At 54.0% G+C, this 22,023-nt stretch overlaps 1 protein-coding gene across 1 annotated transcript in view; it reads right to left on the bottom strand.

The window, feature by feature from the left end:
* LOC116957030 (protein fantom) overlaps positions 1 to 22,023 on the bottom strand; it is an 84,737-nt gene that overhangs the window by 36,903 nt on the left and 25,811 nt on the right. The window contains exons 9-15 of the mRNA XM_076055109.1: positions 19,893 to 20,483; positions 15,797 to 15,991; positions 9,842 to 9,915; positions 4,956 to 5,095; positions 3,847 to 3,953; positions 2,745 to 2,795; positions 1,879 to 2,061 (exon numbers count right to left, since the gene is read on the bottom strand). Of these exons, the coding sequence (XP_075911224.1) occupies positions 1,879 to 2,061; positions 2,745 to 2,795; positions 3,847 to 3,953; positions 4,956 to 5,095; positions 9,842 to 9,915; positions 15,797 to 15,991; positions 19,893 to 20,483 (1,341 nt within the window). The remainder of the gene's footprint in view (positions 1 to 1,878; positions 2,062 to 2,744; positions 2,796 to 3,846; positions 3,954 to 4,955; positions 5,096 to 9,841; positions 9,916 to 15,796; positions 15,992 to 19,892; positions 20,484 to 22,023) is intronic.

The following is a 22,023-nucleotide window of genomic DNA, read 5'->3' as shown; positions in this document are numbered from 1 at the left end:
ATTCCATCCCTACTACAACAACAAGGTTATTATATACGTGGTGATGGGCAAGCAGGCGGGGTCTCAGCTGGAAAGTAATTCCATCCCCACTACAACAACAAGGTTATTATATACGTGGTGATGGGCTAGCAGGCAGGGGTCTCAGCTGGAAAGGAATTCGATCCCCGCTACAACAAGGTTATTATATACGTGGTGATGGGCCAGCAAGCGGGGTCTCAGCTGGAAATCCTTCCCCACTACAACAACAAGGTTATTATATACGTGGTGATGGGTTGGCAGGCAAGGATCTCAGCTGGAAAGGAATTCCATCCCCACTACAACAACAAGGTTACTATATACATGGTGATGGGCCAGCAGGCAGAGTCTCAGCAGGAATTCCATCCCCGCTGCTACAACAAGGTTATTATATACGTGGTGATGGGCAAGCAGCCGGGGTCTCAGCTGGAAAGGAATTCCATCTCCGCTATAACAAGGTTATTATATACGTGGTGATGGGCCAGCAGGCGGGGTCTCAGCAGGAATTCCATCCCCGCTACAACAACAAGGTTATTATATACGTGGTGATGGGCAAGCAGGCAGGGTCTCATCTGGAAAGAATTCCATCCCTGCTACAACAAGGTTATTATATACGTGGTGATGGGCCAGCAGGCAAGGGTCTCAGCTGGAAAGGAATTCCATCCCCCTACAACAAGGTTATTATATACGTAGTGATGGGCCAGCAGGCGGGTTCTCAGCAGGAATTCCATCCCCACTACAACAAGGTTATTATATACGTGGTGATGGGCCAGCAGGGGGGGTCTCAGCTGGAAAGGAATTCCATCCCCACTACAACAACAAGGTTATTATATACGTGGTGATGGGCCAGCAGGCAAGGGTCTCAGCTGGAAAGGAATCCCATCCCCACTACAACAAGGTCATTATATACGTGGTGATGGGCCAGCAGGCGGGGTCTCAGCTGGAAAGGAATTCCATCCCCACTACAACAACAAGGTTATTATATACGTGGCGATGGGCCAGCAGGCGGGGTCTCAGCTGCAAAGGAATTCCATCCCCACTACAACAACAAGGTTATTATATACGTGGTGATGGGCCAGCAGGCAAGGGTCTCAGCTGAAAAGGAATTCCATCCCCACTACAACAACAAGGTTATTATATACGTGGTGATGGGCCAGCAGGCGGGGTCTCAGCTGGAAAGGAATTCCATCCCCGCTACAACAACAAGGTTATTATATACGTGGTGATGGGCCAGCAGGCGGGGTCTCAGCTGGAAAGGAATTCGATCCCCGCTACAAGAAGGTTATTATATATGTGGTGATGGACCAGCAGGCAAGGGTCTCAGCTGGAAAGGAATTCCATCCCCACTACAACAACAAGGTTATTATATACGTGGTGATGGGCTGGCAGGCAAGGGTCTCAGCTGGAAAGGAATTCCATCCCCACTACAACAACAAGGTTATTATATACGTGGTGATGGGCCAGCAGGCGGGGTCTCAGCTGGAAAGGAATTCCATCCCCACTACAACAACAAGGTTATTATATACGTGGTGATGGGCCAGCAGGCGGGGTCTCAGCTGCAAAGGAATTCCATCCCCCTACAACAAGGTTATTATATACGTGGCGATGGCAAAGCAGGAGGGGTCTCAGCTGGAAAGGAATTCCATCCCCACTACAACAACAAGGTTATTATATACGTGGCGATGGGCCGGCAGGCGGGGGTTCTCAGCTGGAAAGGAATCCCATCCCCGCACGCAAGCACGTCAGGTGTGTCAATGTGGGACATTAGCGAGAGAGACTAGCGGTGCAGTGTGTTTGCGGTGTAGCGGTGTGGCGTGGTAGTGCAGTGGTAGTGCGGCGGTGGCGGTGCGGCGGCGGCGGCACCTGGTAGTCGCGGTTGATGCGGTGCTGCATGAGCAGCATGCCGCGCGTCTTCTCCAGCTCCTGCACGACATCGGCGTGCTCCACCTGCAGCTCCCGCAGACGGCGCTCCACCTCCTCCCGCTCCACCACCCCGGCGGGGCTCGCCGGGCCGTCGCCCGCCTCTCGCCGGTGCCTCCGGCGCTCCTGGTGCCCGGCACCACGGCGGTGGCCACGGTGGGGGGGGGGGGAGGGGGGAGGGGTTTGCCGATGAGACCCACCCACTCCACCCCACTCACCCACCCACTCACTCACCCACCCACTCACCCACCCACCCACTCACTCACTCACCCACCCACCCACCCACTAACCCACCCACTCACCCACTAACCCACCTAATCAACCACCAACTATACGACCAACCCACCCACTAACCAACCCACCCACTAACCCACCCACCCACTCACCCACCCACCCACTCACCCACCCACCCACTCACCTACCCACCCACTCACCCACCCACTCACCCACCCACCCACCCACTCACCCACCCACCCACCCACTCACTCGCTCACTCACCCACCCACCCACCCACTCACCCACTAACCCACCTAATCAACCACCAACTAAACGACCAACCCATCCACTAACCAACCCACCCTCTAACCCACCCACCCACTCACCCACCCACCCACTCACCCACCCACCCACTCACCCACTCACCCACCCACCCACTGACTAACACACCCACCCACTAACCCACCCACCCACCGACTAACCCACTCACCCACTCACCCACCCACCCACTCACCCACCCACCCACTCACCCACTCACCCACCCACCCACCCACTCACCCACCCACTCACCCACCCACCCACCACCACCGCACCTTTATGAGCAGCAACGCCTCTCCGATCTCCTCCAGGTTCGCCTCGCTCTCCTGCAACAACAAACAACAACAACGCTGCCACCAACAACAACAACACCACCAACAACAACGCTGCCACCACCACCAACAACAACGTTGCCACCACCACCACCAACAACAACGCTGCCACCACCAACAACAACAACACCACCCACAACAACAACGCTGCCACCACCAACAACAACAACACCACCAACAACAACGTTGCCACCACCATCAACAACAACAACGCTGCAACCATCAACAACAACAACACCACCAACAACAACGCTGCCACCACCACCAACAACAACAACACCGCCACCACCACCAACGTCACCACCACCAACGTCACCACCACCAACAACAACGCTGCCACCACCACCAGCAGCAAGGCCCCACACAGATGTCCGCTCCCTCCCCCCCCAGGGCTACCACCACCACCACCAACAACAACACCACCACCAACAACAACACCACCAACAACAACAACGCTGCCACCATCAACAACAACACCACCAACAACAACGTTGCCACCACCAACAACAACAACGTTGCAACCATCAACAACAACAACACCACCAACAACAACGCTGCCACCACCACCAACAACAACAACACCGCCACCACCACCAACGTCACCACCACCAACGTCACCACCACCACCAACAACAACACCACCACCAACAACAACACCACCACCACCAGCACCACCACCACCACCAACCACACCACCACAGCACCACCACTACCACCACAGCACCACCACTACCACCACAGCACCACCACCACCACAGCACCACCACCACCACAGCACCACCACCAACACCACCAGCACCACCACCACCACAGCACCACCACCAACCACAGCACCACCACACCACAGCACCACCAACAACACCACCACCACCACCACAGCACCACCACAGCACCCACAGCACCACCACCACCACCACAGCAACACCACAGCACCCACAGCACCACCACCACCACAGCACCAGCACCACCAACCACAGCACCACCACAGCACCACCACCACAGCACCACCAAGGCCCACACAGATGTCCGCTCCCCCCCGGGCTACCTTGGTGAAGTAGCTCAGCCTCTCCGCCAGCTCCTCGGCCAGGGCCTTCTGCTCCAGGAAGTTCGCTCGCAGCTCCCGCACCTCCTGGCGCAGCGCCTCGCTCTGCCCTGCACAGCGCAGCGGCGGGGGCAGTGGAGGGCAGCAGTGGGGGGGGCAGCAGTGGGGGGGCAGCAGTGGGGGGGGGCAGCAGTGGGGGGGGCAGCAGTGGGGGGGGGGGCAGCAGTGGGGGGGGCAGCAGTAGGGGGGCAGCAGTAGGGGGGGGCAGCAGTAGGGGGGGCAGCAGTGGGGGGGGGGGCAGCAGTGGGGGGGGCAGCAGTAGGGGGGCAGCAGTAGGGGGGGGCAGCAGTAGGGGGCAGCAGTAGGGGGGGCAGCAGTGGGGGGGGCAGCAGTGGGGGGGGCAGCAGTGGGGGGGCAGCAGTAGGGGGGGGCAGCAGTAGGGGGGGCAGCAGTGGGGGGGCAGCAGTAGGGGGCAGCAGTAGGGGGCAGCAGTAGGGGGGGGCAGCAGTGGGGGGGCAGCAGTAGGGGGCAGCAGTAGGGGGGGGCAGCAGTGGGGGGGGCAGCAGTGGGGGGGCAGCAGTAGGGGGCAGCAGTAGGGGGGGCAGCAGTGGGGGGGCAGCAGTGGGGGGGGCAGCAGTAGGGGGGGCAGCAGTAGGGGGGCAGCAGTGGGGGGGGCAGCAGTAGGGGGGGCAGCAGTAGGGGGCAGCAGCAGCAGGAGCATCATCGGTGTGACGTCGCCGTTGAAAGAGGGCGACTGGGTGGCTTCATCAGACTTGGCCACGACGCTCTGGCCCAACCACCTCCCCTAACCCCCACCCTGCCCCCCCCTGCCCCCCCCTGCGCCCCCCTGCCCCCACCCTGCCCCCCCCTGCCCTGCCCTGCCCCCCCATGCTCCCCCCCCCCCCCCCCCCCCAACAGGGAGCGGCCAACGAACGGGAGAGATCCTCCGGCCTCACCTCCCCCGCTCCAAACCCGACCACACGGAGACGCTCGCCCACCGGCCACCGGCTCCGGCCACCGGCCACCGGCTCGAGCTACAACGGCGATTCCGGCCACACCGACCGCTCAGGCCACACCGACCGCTCCGGCCACACCGACCGCTCCGGCCGCACCTCTCTCGGCGTCCAGCAAGTCGACGATGCGGTTCTTGTCGGCCAGGTCGGCCTGCAGGGCGGCCTCCAGCTGGGCCACCTGCAGGCGGAGCCTCTGCTCCGACGCCCGGCGCTCACTGTCCCCGTCTGTGCCCAGGGCGCTGCCGCCGCAGTCACCGGCAGTCACCGCAGTCACAGTCACACCAGTCACACCGTTACCACAGTCACCACAGTCACCGCAGTCACAGTCACACCAGTCACACCATCACCACAGTCGCCGCAGTCACCACAGTCACAGTCACACCAGTCACACCGTTACCACAGTCACCACAGTCACCACAGTCACAGTCACACCAGTCACACCATCACCACAGTCGCCGCAGTCACCACAGTCACAGTCACACCAGTCACACCGTTACCACAGTCACCACAGTCACCACAGTCACCACAGTCACAGTCACACCAGTCACACCGTTACCACAGTCACCACAGTCACACCGTTACCACAGTCACACCAGTCACACCGTTACCACAGTCACCACAGTCACCACAGTCACACAGTTACCACAGTCACACCGTCACCACAGTCACCGCAGTCACCACAGTCACACCGTCACCACAGTCACCACAGTCACACCAGTCACACCGTTACCACAGTCACCACAGTCACACCAGTCACACCGTTACCACAGTCACACCAGTCACACCGTTACCACAGTCACCACAGTCACCACAGTCACACAGTTACCACAGTCACACCGTCACCACAGTCACCGCAGTCACCACAGTCACACCGTCACCACAGTCACCACAGTCACACCAGTCACACCGTTACCACAGTCACCACAGTCACACCAGTCACACCGTTACCACAGTCACACCGTTACCACAGTCACCACAGTCACCACAGTCACACCGTTACCACAGTCACACCGTTACCACAGTCACCACAGTCACCACAGTCACCACAGTCACACCAGTCACACCGTTACCACAGTCACCACAGTCACCACAGTCACCACAGTCACCACAGTCACACCGTTACCACAGTCACCACAGTCACCACAGTCACCACAGTCACCACAGTCACACCAGTCACACCGTTACCACAGTCACCGCAGTCGCACCAGTCACCACAGTCACCACAGTCACCACAGTCACCGCAGTCACCACAGTCACACCGTCACCGCAGTCACCGCAGTCACCGCAGTCACCGCAGTCACCACAGTCACACCAGTCACACCAGTCACCACAGTCACCACAGTCACCGCAGTCACCGCAGTCACCGCAGTCACCACAGTCACACCGTCACCACAGTCACCGCAGTCACCACAGTCACCACAGTCACACCAGTCACACCGTCACCACAGTCACCACAGTCACCACAGTCACCGCAGTCACCACAGTCACCGCAGTCACCGCAGTCACCGGCGGCGGCGGCGGCAGCAGCACAACAACCAAAACCGTCAACGTCATCATCGCAGCAACCATCATCGTCGTCACCACCACCACTACAATCATCATCACCACCACTACAATCATCATCATCACAGCAACCATCATTATCATCACCACCACCACTACAATCATCATCACCACCACCACTACAATCATTGTCACCACCACCACCACTACAATCATCGTCATCACCACCACCACTACAATCATCATCATCACAGCAACCATCATCATCACAACCATCATCGTCATCACCACCACTACAATCATCATCATCATCACCACCACCACTACAATCATCATCATCACAGCAACCATCATCATCACAACCATCATCGTCATCACCACCACTACAATCATCATCATCACCACCACCACCACCACAATCATCATCATCACAGCAACCATCATCATCACAACCATCATCGTCATCACCACCACTACAATCATCATCACAGCAACCATCATCATCATCATCACCACCACCACTACAATCATCATCATCATCATCACAGCAACCATCATCATCACAACCATCATCGTCATCACCACCACTACAATCATCATCATCACCACCACCACTACAATCATCATCATCACCACCACTATAATCATCATCATCATCACAGCAACCATCATGATCATCATCACAACAATCATCATCATCACCACCACTACAATCATCATCACCAGCACCACAATCATCATCATCACCAGCACCACAATCATCATCAGGAAGTAGAGAGAGGACAGGGAGACAGGGAGAGAGACAGAGAGAGAGACAGGGAGAGAGACAGGGAGAGACAGGGAGACAGACAGGGAGACATGGATACAGGGAGAGACGCAGAGAGACAGGGAGAGACACAGGGAGACAGAGAGAGACACAGGGAGAGAGAAAGAGACACAGAAAGAGACAGAGAGAGAGAGACAGGGAGACAGACAGGGAGAGAGACAGGGAGAGAGACAGGGAGACAGGGAGAGAGACAGGGAGACAGGGAGAGAGACAGGGAGACAGGGAGAGAGACATGGAGACAGCAAGAGAGAGACAGGGAGACAGACAGGGAGAGAGACAGACAGGGAGACAGGGAGAGAGACAGGGAGAGAGACACAGGGAGAGAGAAAGAGACACAGGGAGAGACACAGAGAGAGAGACAGGGAGAGAGACAGGAAGAGAGAGACAGGGAGACAGGGAGAGAGACAGGGAGAAAGACACAGGGAAACAGGGAGAGAGACAGGGAGAGAGACACAGGGAGAGAGAAAGAGACACAGGGAGAGACACAGAGAGAGAGACAGGAAGAGAGAGACAGGGAGAGAGAGACAGGGAGAGAGACAGGGAGACAGGGAGAGAGACAGGGAGAGAGACAGGGAGAGAGGGAGAGAGAAACAGGGAGACAGACAGGGAGACAGGGAGAGAGACAGGGAGAGAGAGAGAGACACAGGGAGAGACACAGAGAGAGACACAGGGAGAGAGAGACAGGGAGACAGACAGGGAGACAGACAGGGAGACAAGGAGAGAGAGAGACACAGGGAGACAGACAGGGAGACAGACATGGAGACATGGAGACAGGGAGAGAGACAGGGAGAGAGACAGGGAGAGAGGGAGACATGGAGAGAGGGAGAGAGAGACAGGGAGACAGACAGGGAGACAAGGAGAGAGAGACACAGGGAGACAGACAGGGAGACAGACATGGAGACATGGAGACAGGGAGAGACACAGGGAGAGAGACAGGGAGAGAGACAGGGAGAGAGACAGGGAGAGAGGGAGACATGGAGACAGGGAGAGAGAGACAGGGAGAGAGACAGGGAGAGAGAGACAGAGAGACAGGGAGAGAGACAGGGAGAGAGAAAGACAGAGAGACAGGGAGAGACACAGGGAGAGACAGACAGGGACGGAGGGTGACAGGGAGAGAGGGAGACATGGAGACAGGGAGAGACACAGGGAGAGAGACAGGGAGAGAGGGAGTCATGGAGACAGGGAGAGACACAGGGAGAGACAGACAGGGAAGGAGGGAGACAGGGAGAGAGGGAGACATGGAGACAGGGAGAGAGAGACAGAGAGACAGAGAGACAGGGAGAGAGACAGAGAGACAGGGAGAGACACAGGGAGAGACAGACAGGGAAGGAGGGAGACAGGGAGAGAGAGACAGGGAGAGAGACAGGGAGAGAGAGACAGAGAGACAGACATGGAGACAGAGAGAGAGACAGGGAGAGAGAGAGACAGAGAGACAGGGAGAGAGAGACAGAGAGACAGGGAGAGACAGAGAGACAGACAGGGAGACAGAGAGACAGGGAGAGACACAGGGAGAGACAGACAGGGAAGGAGGGAGACCCACGTGGTGAACAGGGAGAGAGACACAGGGAGAGAGACAGGGAGAGAGAGACAGAGAGACAGACATGGAGACAGGGAGAGAGACAGGGAGAGAGAGAGACAGAGAGACAGGGAGAGAGAGACAGAGAGACAGGGAGAGACAGAGAGACAGACAGGGAGACAGAGAGACAGGGAGAGAGACAGGGAGAGACAGACAGGGAAGGAGGGAGACCCACGTGGTGAACAGGGAGAGAGAGACAGAGAGACAGGGAGAGAGACAGAGAGACAGGGAGAGAGACAGGGAGAGACAGACAGGGAAGGAGGGAGACCCACGTGGTGAACAGGGAGAGAGAGACAGAGAGCCAGAGAGACAGGGAGAGAGACAGGGAGACAGGGAGAGAGACAGGGATAGACAGACAGGGAAGGAGGGAGACCCACGTGGTGAACAGGGAGAGAGAGACAGAGAGACAGAGAGACAGGGAGAGAGACAGGGAGACAGGGAGAGACACAGGGAGAGACAGACAGGGAAGGAGGGAGACCCACGTGGTGAACAGGGAGAGAGAGACAGGGAGAGAGAGAGACAGGGAGAGAGACAGGGAGACAGGGAGAGAGACAGGGAGAGACAGACAGGGAAGGAGGGAGACCCACGTGGTGAACAGGGAGAGAGAAACAGAGAGACAGAGAGACAGGGAGAGAGACAGGGAGACAGGGAGAGACACAGGGAGAGACAGACAGGGAAGGAGGGAGACCCACGTGGTGAACAGGGAGAGAGAGACAGAGAGACAGGGAGAGAGACAGGGAGACAGGGAGAGACACAGGGAGAGACAGACAGGGAAGGAGGGAGACCCACGTGGTGAACAGGGAGAGAGAGACAGAGAGACAGACAGGGAGACAGAGAGACAGAGAGACAGGGAGAGACAGACAGAGAAGGAGGGAGACCCACGTGGTGAACAGGGAGAGAGAGACAGGGAGAGAGACAGAGAGACAGGGAGAGAGACAGGGAGACAGGGAGAGACACAGGGAGAGACAGACAGGGAAGGAGGGAGACCCACGTGGTGAACAGGGACAGAGAGACAGGGAGAGAGACAGGGAGACAGGGAGAGACACAGGGAGAGACAGACAGGGAAGGAGGGAGACCCACGTGGTGAACAGGGAGTCGTAGTTTTGCTTCAACAGGTCCCGCTCCTGCTCCAGGTCTCGGATTTGCTCCCTCAGCTGAGCACAGCAACAGCAGTAGCACAGTGTTAGTAGCACAGTGTTAGTAGTAGTAGCACAGTGTTAGTAGTAGTAGCACAGTGTTAGTAGTACAGTGGTAGTAGTAGCACAGTGTTAGTAGTAGTAGCACAGTGTTAGTAGTAGTAGCACAGTGTTAGTAGTAGCACAGTGTTAGTAGCACAGTGTTAGTAGTAGTACAGTGTTAGTAGCACAGTGTTAGTAGCACAGTGGTAGTAGTAGTAGCACAGTGTTAGTAGCACAGTGTTAGTAGCACAGTGTTAGTAGTAACACAGTGTTAGTAGCACAGTGGTAGTAGTAGTAGCACAGTGTTAGTAGTAGTACAGTGTTAGTAGCACAGTGTTAGTAGTAGCACAGTGTTAGTAGTAGTACAGTGTTAGTAGCACAGTGTTAGTAGTAGCACAGTGTTAGTAGTAGTAGCACAGTGTTAGTAGTAGTACAGTGTTAGTAGTAGTACAGTGTTAGTAGTACAGTGTTAGTAGTAGTAGCACAGTGTTAGTAGTAGTAGCACAATGTTAGTAGTAGCACAGTGTTAGTAGTAGTAGCACAATGTTAGTAGTAGCACAGTGTTAGTAGTAGCACAGTGTTAGTAGTAGTAGTAGCACAGTGTTAGTAGTAGTAGCACAGTGTTAGTAGTAGCACAGTGTTAGTAGTAGTACAGTGTTAGTAGTAGCACAGTGGTAGTAGCACAGTGTTAGTAGTAGCACAGTGTTAGTAGTACAGTGGTAGTAGTAGCACAGTGTTAGTAGTAGTACAGTGTTAGTAGTAGCACAGTGTTAGTAGTAGTACAGTGTTAGTAGTAGTAGCACAGTGTTAGGAGTAGCACAGTGTTAGTAGTAGTACAGTGTTAGTAGTAGTAGTACAGTGTTAGTAGTAGCACAGTGTTAGTAGTAGCACAGTGTTAGTAGTAGTACAGTGGTAGTAGTAGTACAGTGGTAGTAGTAGTACAGTGGTAGTAGTAGTACAGTGGTAGTAGTAGTACAGTGGTAGTAGTAGCACAGTGTTAGTAGTAGCACAGTGTTAGTAGTAGTAGCACAGTGTTAGTAGTAGTAGCACAGTGTTAGTAGTAGTAGCACAGTGTTAGTAGTAGTAGCACAGTGTTAGTAGCACAGTGTTAGTAGTAGTAGTACAGTGTTAGTAGTAGCACAGTGTTAGTAGTAGCACAGTGTTAGTAGTAGCACAGTGTTAGTAGTAGTACAGTGGTAGTAGTAGTACAGTGGTAGTAGTAGTACAGTGGTAGTAGTAGTACAGTGGTAGTAGTAGCACAGTGTTAGTAGTAGTAGCACAGTGTTAGTAGTAGCACAGTGTTAGTAGTAGTAGCACAGTGTTAGTAGTAGTAGCACAGTGTTAGTAGTAGTAGCACAGTGTTAGTAGTAGTAGCACAGTGTTAGTAGTAGTAGCACAGTGTTAGTAGTAGTACAGTGTTAGTAGTAGCACAGTGTTAGTAGTAGTAGCACAGTGTTAGTAGTAGTAGCACAGTGTTAGTAGTAGTAGCACAGTGTTAGTAGTAGTAGCACAGTGTTAGTAGTAGTAGCACAGTGTTAGTAGTAGTAGCACAGTGTTAGTAGTAGTACAGTGTTAGTAGTAGCACAGTGTTAGTAGTAGTACAGTGTTAGTAGTAGCACAGTGTTAGTAGTAGCACAGTGTTAGTAGTAGTAGCACAGTGTTAGTAGTAGTAGCACAGTGTTAGTAGTATCACAGTGTTAGTAGTAGTACAGTGTTAGTAGTAGTACAGTGTTAGTAGCACAGTGTTAGTAGTAGCACAGTGTTAGTAGTAGTACAGTGGTAGTAGTAGTACAGTGGTAGTAGTAGCACAGTGTTAGTAGTAGCACAGTGTTAGTAGTAGCACAGTGTTAGTAGTAGTAGCACAGTGTTAGTAGTAGTACAGTGTTAGTAGTAGCACAGTGTTAGTAGTAGCACAGTGTTAGTAGTAGTAGCACAGTGTTAGTAGTAGTAGCACAGTGTTAGTAGTAGCACAGTGTTAGTAGTAGTAGTACAGTGTTAGTAGTATCACAGTGTTAGTAGTAGTACAGTGTTAGTAGTAGTACAGTGTTAGTAGTAGTACAGTGTTAGTAGCACAGTGTTAGTAGTAGTAGCACAGTGTTAGTAGTAGTACAGTGTTAGTAGTAGTACAGTGTTAGTAGTAGTACAGTGTTAGTAGTAGCACAGTGTTAGTAGTAGCACAGTGTTAGTAGTAGTACAGTGGTAGTAGTAGTACAGTGGTAGTAGTAGTACAGTGGTAGTAGTAGTAGTACAGTGGTAGTAGTAGTACAGTGGTAGTAGTAGTACAGTGTTAGTAGTAGCACAGTGTTAGTAGTAGCACAGTGTTAGTAGTAGTAGCACAGTGTTAGTAGTAGCACAGTGTTAGTAGTAGTAGCACAGTGTTAGTAGTAGTAGCACAGTGTTAGTAGTAGTAGCACAGTGTTAGTAGTAGTAGCACAGTGTTAGTAGTAGTAGCACAGTGTTAGTAGCACAGTGTTAGTAGTAGCACAGTGTTAGTAGCACAGTGTTAGTAGTAGTAGTACAGTGTTAGTAGTAGTAGCACAGTGTTAGTAGTAGTAGTACAGTGTTAGTAGTAGTACAGTGTTAGTAGTAGCACAGTGTTAGTAATAGCACAGTGTTAGTAGTAGTAGCACAGTGTTAGTAGTAGTAGCACAGTGTTAGTAGTAGTAGCACAGTGTTAGTAGTAGTAGCACAGTGTTAGTAGTAGTACAGTGTTAGTAGTAGTACAGTGTTAGTAGTAGTAGCACAGTGTTAGTAGTAACACAGTGTTAGTAGTACAGTGTTAGTAGTAGTAGCACAGTGTTAGTAGTAGCACAGTGTTAGTAGTAGTAGCACAGTGTTAGTAGTAGTACAGTGTTAGTAGTAGTACAGTGTTAGTAGTAGTAGCACAGTGTTAGTAGTAGTAGCACAGTGTTAGTAGTAGTACAGTGTTAGTAGTAGTAGCACAGTGTTAGTAGTAACACAGTGTTAGTAGTACAGTGTTAGTAGTAGTAACACAGTGTTAGTAGTAGTAGCACAGTGTTAGTAGTAACACAGTGTTAGTAGTAGTAGCACAGTGTTAGTAGTAGTACAGTGTTAGTAGTAGCACAGTGTTAGTAGTAGTACAGTGTTAGTAGTAGTACAGTGTTAGTAGCACAGTGTTAGTAGTAGTACAGTGTTAGTAGTAGTAGCACAGTGTTAGTAGTAGTACAGTGTTAGTAGTAGTAGCACAGTGTTAGTAGCACAGTGTTAGTAGTAGTAGCACAGTGTTAGTAGTAGTAGTACAGTGTTAGTAGTAACACAGTGTTAGTAGTAGTAGCACAGTGGTAGTAGTAGCACAGTGTTAGTAGTAGTAGCACAGTGTTAGTAGTAGCACAGTGTTAGTAGTAGCACAGTGTTAGTAGTAGTAGTAGCACAGTGTTAGTAGCACAGTGTTAGTAGTAGTAGCACAGTGTTAGTAGTAGTACAGTGTTAGTAGTAGTAGCACAGTGTTAGTAGTAGCACAGTGTTAGTAGTAGTAGCACAGTGTTAGTAGTAGCACAGTGGTAGTAGTAGTACAGTGGTAGTAGTAGTACAGTGGTAGTAGTAGTACAGTGGTAGTAGTAGCACAGTGTTAGTAGTAGTACAGTGTTAGTAGTAGCACAGTGTTAGTAGTAGCACAGTGTTAGTAGTAGCACAGTGTTAGTAGTAGTACAGTGTTAGTAGTAGTACAGTGGTAGTAGTAGTAGTACAGTGGTAGTAGTAGTACAGTGGTAGTAGTAGCACAGTGTTAGTAGTAGTACAGTGTTAGTAGTAGCACAGTGTTAGTAGTAGCACAGTGTTAGTAGTAGCACAGTGTTAGTAGTAGTACAGTGGTAGTAGTAGTACAGTGGTAGTAGTAGTACAGTGGTAGTAGTAGTACAGTGGTAGTAGTAGCACAGTGTTAGTAGTAGTAGCACAGTGTTAGTAGTAGCACAGTGTTAGTAGTAGTAGCACAGTGTTAGTAGTAGTAGCACAGTGTTAGTAGTAGTAGCACAGTGTTAGTAGTAGTACAGTGTTAGTAGTAGCACAGTGTTAGTAGTAGCACAGTGTTAGTAGTAGTACAGTGGTAGTAGTAGTAGTACAGTGGTAGTAGTAGTACAGTGGTAGTAGTAGTACAGTGGTAGTAGTAGCACAGTGTTAGTAGTAGTACAGTGTTAGTAGTAGCACAGTGTTAGTAGTAGCACAGTGTTAGTAGTAGCACAGTGTTAGTAGTAGTACAGTGGTAGTAGTAGTACAGTGGTAGTAGTAGTACAGTGGTAGTAGTAGCACAGTGTTAGTAGTAGTAGCACAGTGTTAGTAGTAGCACAGTGTTAGTAGTAGTAGCACAGTGTTAGTAGTGGTAGCACAGTGTTAGTAGTAGTAGCACAGTGTTAGTAGCACAGTGTTAGTAGTAGTACAGTGTTAGTAGTAGCACAGTGGTAGTAGTAGTAGCACAGTGTTAGTAGTAGCACAGTGTTAGTAGTAGTAGCACAGTGTTAGTAGTAGTAGTACAGTGTTAGTAGTAGTACAGTGTTAGTAGTAGCACAGTGTTAGTAGTAGTACAGTGTTAGTAGTAGCACAGTGTTAGTAGCACAGTGTTAGTAGTAGTAGCACAGTGTTAGTAGTAGTACAGTGTTAGTAGTAGTACAGTGTTAGTAGTACAGTGTTAGTAGTAGTACAGTGTTAGTAGTAGCACAGTGTTAGTAGTAGTACAGTGTTAGTAGTAGCACAGTGTTAGTAGCACAGTGTTAGTAGTAATACAGTGTTAGTAGTAGCACAGTGTTAGTAGTAGCACAGTGTTAGTAGTAGCACAGTGTTAGTAGCACAGTGTTAGTAGCACAGTGTTAGTAGTAGTAGCACAGTGTTAGTAGTAGCACAGTGTTAGTAGTAGTAGCACAGTGTTAGTAGTAGTACAGTGTTAGTAGTAGTAGCACAGTGTTAGTAGCACAGTGTTAGTAGCACGGTGTTAGTAGTAGTAGCACAGTGTTAGTAGTAGTACAGTGTTAGTAGTAGTAGTACAGTGTTAGTAGTAGCACAGTGTTAGTAGTAGTAGCACAGTGTTAGTAGTAGTAGCACAGTGTTAGTAGTAGTACAGTGTTAGTAGTAGCACAGTGTTAGTAGCACAGTGTTAGTAGTAGCACAGTGGTAGTGAGTAGTTTGGTGGGTTGATGGCTGGGTGGGTGGTTGGGTGACTGGTTGGGTGACTGGTTGGGTGACTGACTGGCTGGGTGACTGGCTGGGTGACTGGCTGGGTGTCTGACTGGCTGGGTGACTGGCTGGGTGACTGTTTGGGTGACTGGTTGGGTGACTGACTGGTTGGGTGACTGACTGGCTGGGTGTCTGACTGGTTGGGTGACTGACTGGTTGACTGGCTGGCTGGGTGACTGGGTGACTGACTGTCTGGGTGTCTGACTGGCTGGGTGACTGACTGGCTGGGTGACTGACTGGCTGGGTGACTGACTGGTTGGGTGTCTGACTGTCTGGGTGTCTAACTGTCTGGGTGTCTGACTGTCTGGGTGACTGACTGGCTGGGTGTCTGACTGACTGGTTGACTGACTGGCTGGGTGACTGGGTGTCTGACTGTCTGGGTGACTGACTGACTGGCTGGGTGACTGGTTGGGTGACTGGTTGGGTGACTGACTGTCTGGGTGTCTGACTGGCTGGGTGACTGACTGGCTGGGTGACTGACCGTCTGGGTGTCTGACTGGCTGGGTGACTGTCTGGGTGACTGACTGGTTGGGTGACTATCTGGGTGACTGACTGGTTGGGTGACTGAATGGCTGGGTGTCTGACTGTCTGGGTGACTGACTGGCTGGGTGACTGGCTGGGTGACTGACTGTCTGTGTGTCTGACCGTGCGACCGCCCCAGGGCTCCTCTCACCTGCACGGCGTCCCGCTGTTGTGCGTTGCTGGTGCTCAGCTGGTGCTGCAGCGCGAGGCAGCGCGCCTTCTCCTGCTGCAGCTGACTGTCTGGGTGACTGTCTGGGTGACTGACTGACTGGGTGACTGACTGTCTGGGTGACTGGCTGGGTGACTGACTGTCTGTGTGTCTGACTGAGCGACCGCCCCAGGGCTCCTCTCACCTGCACGGCGTCACGCTGTTGTGCGTTGCTGGTGCTCAGCTGGCGCTGCAGGGCGAGGCATCGCGCCTTCTCCTGCTGCAGCTGACTGTCTGGGTGTCTGACTGTCTGTGTGTCTGACTGTGTGTCTGACTGACTGTCTGGGTGTCTGACTGACTGTCTGGGTAACTGACTGTCTGGCTGGGTGACTGACTGTCTGGGTGTCTGACTGACTGTCTGTGTGTCTGACCGAGCGACCGCCCCAGGGCTCCTCTCACCTGCACGGCGTCCCGCTGTTGTGCGTTGCTGGTGCTCAGCTGGCGCTGCAGGGCGAGGCAGCGCGCCTTCTCCTGTTGCAGCTGACTGTCTGGGTGACTGACTGTGTGTGTGTCTGACTGTGTGTCTGACTGACTGTCTGGGTGTCTGACTGACTGTCTGGGTAACTGACTGTCTGGTTGACTGACTGACTGTCTGTGTGTCTGACCGAGCGACCGCCCCAGGGCTCCTCTCACCTGCACGGCGTCACGCTGTTGTGCGTTGCTGGTGCTCAGCTGGCGCTGCAGGGCGAGGCAGCGCGCCTTCTCCTGCTGCAGCTGACTGTCTGGGTGTCTGACTGTCTGTGTGTCTGACTGTGTGTCTGACTGACTGTCTGGGTGTCTGACTGACTGTCTGGGTGTCTGACTGTATGGGTGACTGACTGGCTGGGTGTCTGACTGGCTGGGTGTCTGACTGTCTGGGTGACTGACTGACTGGTTGACTGACTGGCTGGGTGACTGTCTGGCTGGGTGACTGACTGACTGGTTGACTGACTGGCTGGGTGACTGTCTGTGTGTCTGACTGACTGGCTGGGTGTCTGACTGCCTGGGTGTCTGACTGACTGGGTGACTGTCTGTGTGTCTGACTGACTGGCTGGGTGTCTGACTGTCTGGGTGTCTGACTGGCTGGGTGTCTGACTGACTGGGTGACTGTCTGTGTGTCTGACTGACTGGCTGGGTGTCTGACTGTCTGGGTGTCTGACTGTCTGGGTGACTGTCTGTGTGTCTGACTGACTGTCTGGGTGTCTGACTGACTGACTGTGTGACTGACTGAGCGACCGCCCCAGGGCTCCCCCCACCTGCACGGCGTCACGCTGTTGTGCGTTGCTGGTGCTCAGTTGGCGCTGCAGGGCGAGGCAGCGCGCCTTCTCCTGTTGCAGCTGACTGTCTGGGTGTCTGACTGTCTGGGTGTCTGATTGTCTGGGTGACTGACTGTCTGGGTGACTGACTGACTGTCTGGGTGACTGACTGTCTGTGTGTCTGACTGACTGTCTGTGTGTCTGACTGACCGAGCGACCGCCCCAGGGCTCCTCTCACCTGCACGGCGTCACGCTGTTGTGCGTTGCTGGTGCTCAGCTGGCGCTGCAGGGCGAGGCAGCGCGCCTTCTCCTGCTGCAGCTGACTGTCTGGGTGACTGACTGTCTGGTTGACTGACTGTCTGGCTGGGTGACTGACTGTCTGTGTGTCTGACTGAGCGACCGCCCCAGGGCTCTCTCCCCCACCTGCACGGCGTCACGCTGTTGTGCGTTGCTGGCGCTCAGCTGGCGCTGCAGGGCGAGGCAGCGCGCCTTCTCCTGCTGCAGCTGACTGTCTGGGTGACTGGCTGGGTGACTGACTGTCTGGCTGGGTGACTGACTGTCTGGGTGTCTGACTGGCTGGGTGACTGTCTGGGTGTCTGACTGTCTGGGTGACTGACTGTCTGGGTGTCTGACTGTCTGTGTGACTGACTGTCTGGGTGTCTGACTGGGTGTCTGACCGAGCGACCGCCCCAGGGCTCTCTCCCCCACCTGCACGGCGTCCCGCTGTTGTGCGTTGCTGGTGCTCAGCTGGCGCTGCAGGGCGAGGCAGCGCGCCTTCTCCTGTTGCAGCTGACTGTCTGGGTGACTGTCTGGCTGGGTGACTGACTGACTGGGTAACTGACTGTCTGGCTGGGTGACTGACTGTCTGGGTGTCTGACTGAGCGACCGCCCCAGGGCTCCTCTCACCTGCACGGCGTCCCGCTGTTGTGCGTTGCTGGTGCTCAGCTGGCGCTGCAGGGCGAGGCAGCTCGCCTTCTCCTGCTGCAGCTGACTGTCTGGGTGACTGTCTGGGTGACTGACTGACTGGGTGACTGACTGTCTGGGTGACTGTCTGGGTGACTGACTGTCTGGGTGTCTGACTGGCTGGGTGACTGACTGTCTGTGTGTCTGACCGAGCGACCGCCCCAGGGCTCCTCTCACCTGCACGGCGTCCCGCTGTTGTGCGTTGCTGGTGCTCAGCTGGCGCTGCAGGGCGAGGCAGCGCGCCTTCTCCTGCTGCAGCTGACTGGCTGGGTGACTGACTGTCTGGGTGACTGACTGGCTGGGTGACTGTCTGTGTGTCTGACTGTCTGGGTGACTGACTGTCTGGTTGACTGACTGACTGTCTGTGTGTCTGACTGTCTGGGCGACCTCCCCAGGGCTCTCTCCCCCACCTGCACGGCGTCCCGCTGTTGTGCGTTGCTGGTGCTCAGCTGGCGCTGCAGGGCGAGGCAGCGCGCCTTCTCCTGCTGCAGCTGACTGTCTGGGTGACTGACTGTCTGGTTGACTGACTGTCTGGCTGGGTGACTGACTGTCTGTGTGTCTGACTGAGCGACCGCCCCAGGGCTCTCTCCCCCACCTGCACGGCGTCACGCTGTTGTGCGTTGCTGGCGCTCAGCTGGCGCTGCAGGGCGAGGCAGCGCGCCTTCTCCTGCTGCAGCTGACTGTCTGGGTGACTGGCTGGGTGACTGACTGTCTGGCTGGGTGACTGACTGTCTGGGTGTCTGACTGGCTGGGTGACTGTCTGGGTGTCTGACTGTCTGGGTGACTGACTGTCTGGGTGTCTGACTGTCTGTGTGACTGACTGTCTGGGTGTCTGACTGGGTGTCTGACCGAGCGACCGCCCCAGGGCTCTCTCCCCCACCTGCACGGCGTCCCGCTGTTGTGCGTTGCTGGTGCTCAGCTGGCGCTGCAGGGCGAGGCAGCGCGCCTTCTCCTGTTGCAGCTGACTGTCTGGGTGACTGTCTGGCTGGGTGACTGACTGACTGGGTAACTGACTGTCTGGCTGGGTGACTGACTGTCTGGGTGTCTGACTGAGCGACCGCCCCAGGGCTCCTCTCACCTGCACGGCGTCCCGCTGTTGTGCGTTGCTGGTGCTCAGCTGGCGCTGCAGGGCGAGGCAGCTCGCCTTCTCCTGCTGCAGCTGACTGTCTGGGTGACTGTCTGGGTGACTGACTGACTGGGTGACTGACTGTCTGGGTGACTGTCTGGGTGACTGACTGTCTGGGTGTCTGACTGGCTGGGTGACTGACTGTCTGTGTGTCTGACCGAGCGACCGCCCCAGGGCTCCTCTCACCTGCACGGCGTCCCGCTGTTGTGCGTTGCTGGTGCTCAGCTGGCGCTGCAGGGCGAGGCAGCGCGCCTTCTCCTGCTGCAGCTGACTGGCTGGGTGACTGACTGTCTGGGTGACTGACTGGCTGGGTGACTGTCTGTGTGTCTGACTGTCTGGGTGACTGACTGTCTGGTTGACTGACTGACTGTCTGTGTGTCTGACTGTCTGGGCGACCTCCCCAGGGCTCTCTCCCCCACCTGCACGGCGTCCCGCTGTTGTGCGTTGCTGGTGCTCAGCTGGCGCTGCAGGGCGAGGCAGCGCGCCTTCTCCTGCTGCAGCTGACTGTCTGGGTGACTGACTGTCTGGGTGACTGACTGTCTGTGTGTCTGACTGAGCGACCGCCCCAGGGCTCCTCTCACCTGCACGGCGTCCCGCTGTTGTGCGTTGCTGGTGCTCAGCTGGCGCTGCAGGGCGAGGCATCGCGCCTTCTCCTGCTGCAGCTGACTGGCTGGGTGACTGACTGTCTGGTTGACTGACTGTCTGGGTGTCTGACTGTCTGTGTGTCTGACCGAGCGACCGCCCCAGGGCTCCTCTCACCTGCACGGCGTCCCGCTGTTGTGCGTTGCTGGTGCTCAGCTGGCGCTGCAGGGCGAGGCAGCGCGCCTTCTCCTGCTGCAGCTGACTGTCTGGGTGTCTGACTGTCTGGGTGTCTGATTGTCTGGGTGACTGACTGTCTGGGTGACTGACTGACTGTCTGGGTGACTGACTGTCTGTGTGTCTGACTGACTGTCTGTGTGTCTGACTGACCGAGCGACCGCCCCAGGGCTCCTCTCACCTGCACGGCGTCCCGCTGTTGTGCGTTGCTGGTGCTCAGCTGGCGCTGCAGGGCGAGGCAGCGCGCCTTCTCCTGCTGCAGCTGACTGGCTGGGTGACTGTCTGTGTGTCTGACTGACTGTCTGTGTGTCTGACCGAGCGACCGCCCCAGGGCTCCTCTCACCTGCACGGCGTCCCGCTGTTGTGCGTTGCTGGTGCTCAGCTGGCGCTGCAGGGCGAGGCAGCGCGCCTTCTCCTGCTGCAGCTCGCCGTGCGACGACTCCAGCTGAACCAGCAGAGCCTCCTGGCTCTCGTGCAGACGCCGAGACCGCTGCGGAGTCGCGTACACGCACGTGGCTCAGGTGATCATCATGATCATGATCGTCATCATCATGATGATCATGATCATGATGATGATCTTTCGATTTAAAGCTTTCGTGACTGCAAGGATTCATCTTCTTTGGTTCTTTCGGTAAAGTCACCACCACCACGTAGAATGATAATAAAATAATAATAAATTGATGAAATAAAATAACACGATAATAATATTCTCACGACGTTTCGGGCCACAACACAAGCGGCCTTCATCAGGTGGAGGGACGAGACTGTCACACGAGCCCGATCACTCCAGCGCTGTCCTACCAGACATTCTCGTCCCTTCACCTGATGAAGGCCGCTTGTGTTGTGGCCGAAACGTCGCGAGAATATTATCGTGTTATTTTATTTTATCAATTTATTATTTTATTCTCATTCTACGTGGTGGTGACTTTACCGAAAGAACCAAAGAAGAATAACAACAATGTCATTACTGCCATATGCAGTCTATGGGTCTCTGATTCTCTGTGAGTGTCTATGGGTCTCTGACTCTCTGTGAGTGTCTATGGGTCTCTGACTCTCTGTGAGTGTCTATGGGTCTCTGACTCTCTGTGAGTGTCTATGGGTCTCTGACTCTCTGTGAGTGTCTATGGGTCTCTGACTCTCTGTGAGTGTCTATGGGTCTCTGACTCTCTGTGAGTCTCTATGGGTCTCTGACTCTCTGTGAGTGTCTATGGGTCTCTGACTCTCTGTGAGTCTCTATGGGTCTCTGACTCTCTGTGAGTGTCTATGGGTCTCTGACTCTCTGTGAGTGTCTATGGGTCTCTGACTCTCTGTGAGTCTCTATGGGTCTCTGACTCTCTGTGAGTGTCTATGGGTCTCTGACTCTCTGTGAGTGTCTATGGGTCTCTGACTCTCTGTGAGTGTCTATGGGTCTCTGACTCTCTGTGGAGTGTCTATGGGTCTCTGACTCTCTGTGAGTGTCTATGGGTCTCTGATTCTCTGTGAGTGTCTATGGGTCTCTGATTCTCTGTGAGTGTCTATGGGTCTCTGACTCTCTGTGAGTGTCTATGGGTCTCTGACTCTCTGTGAGTGTCTATGGGTCTCTGACTCTCTGTGAGTGTCTATGGGTCTCTGACTCTCTGTGAGTGTCTATGGGTCTCTGACTCTCTGTGAGTCTCTATGGGTCTCTGACTCTCTGTGAGTGTCTATGGGTCTCTGACTCTCTGTGAGTGTCTATGGGTCTCCGACTCTCTGTGAGTCTCTATGGATCTCTGACTCTCTGTGAGTGTCTATGGGTCTCTGACTCTCTGTGAGTGTCTATGGGTCTCTGCCTCTCTGTGAGTGTCGATGGGTCTCTGACTCTCTGTGAGTGTCTATGGGTCCCTGACTCTCTGTGAGTGTCTATGGGTCTCTGACTCTCTGTGAGTGTCTGTGGGTCTCTGACTCTCTGTGAGTGTCTATGGGTCTCTGACTCTCTGTGAGTGTCTATGGGTCTCTGACTCTCTGTGAGTGTCTATGGGTCTCTGACTCTCCGTGAGTGTCTATGGGTCTCT

The sequence above is a fragment of the Petromyzon marinus genome, chromosome 69, assembly GCF_048934315.1.
Source record: "Petromyzon marinus isolate PM22_M1 ecotype Great Lakes invasive population chromosome 69, UKy_Petmar_22M1.pri1.0, whole genome shotgun sequence".
In the NCBI taxonomy this organism is placed as follows: Eukaryota; Metazoa; Chordata; class Hyperoartia; order Petromyzontiformes; family Petromyzontidae; genus Petromyzon; species Petromyzon marinus.
This window is presented reverse-complemented; position numbering and strand designations above follow the sequence as displayed.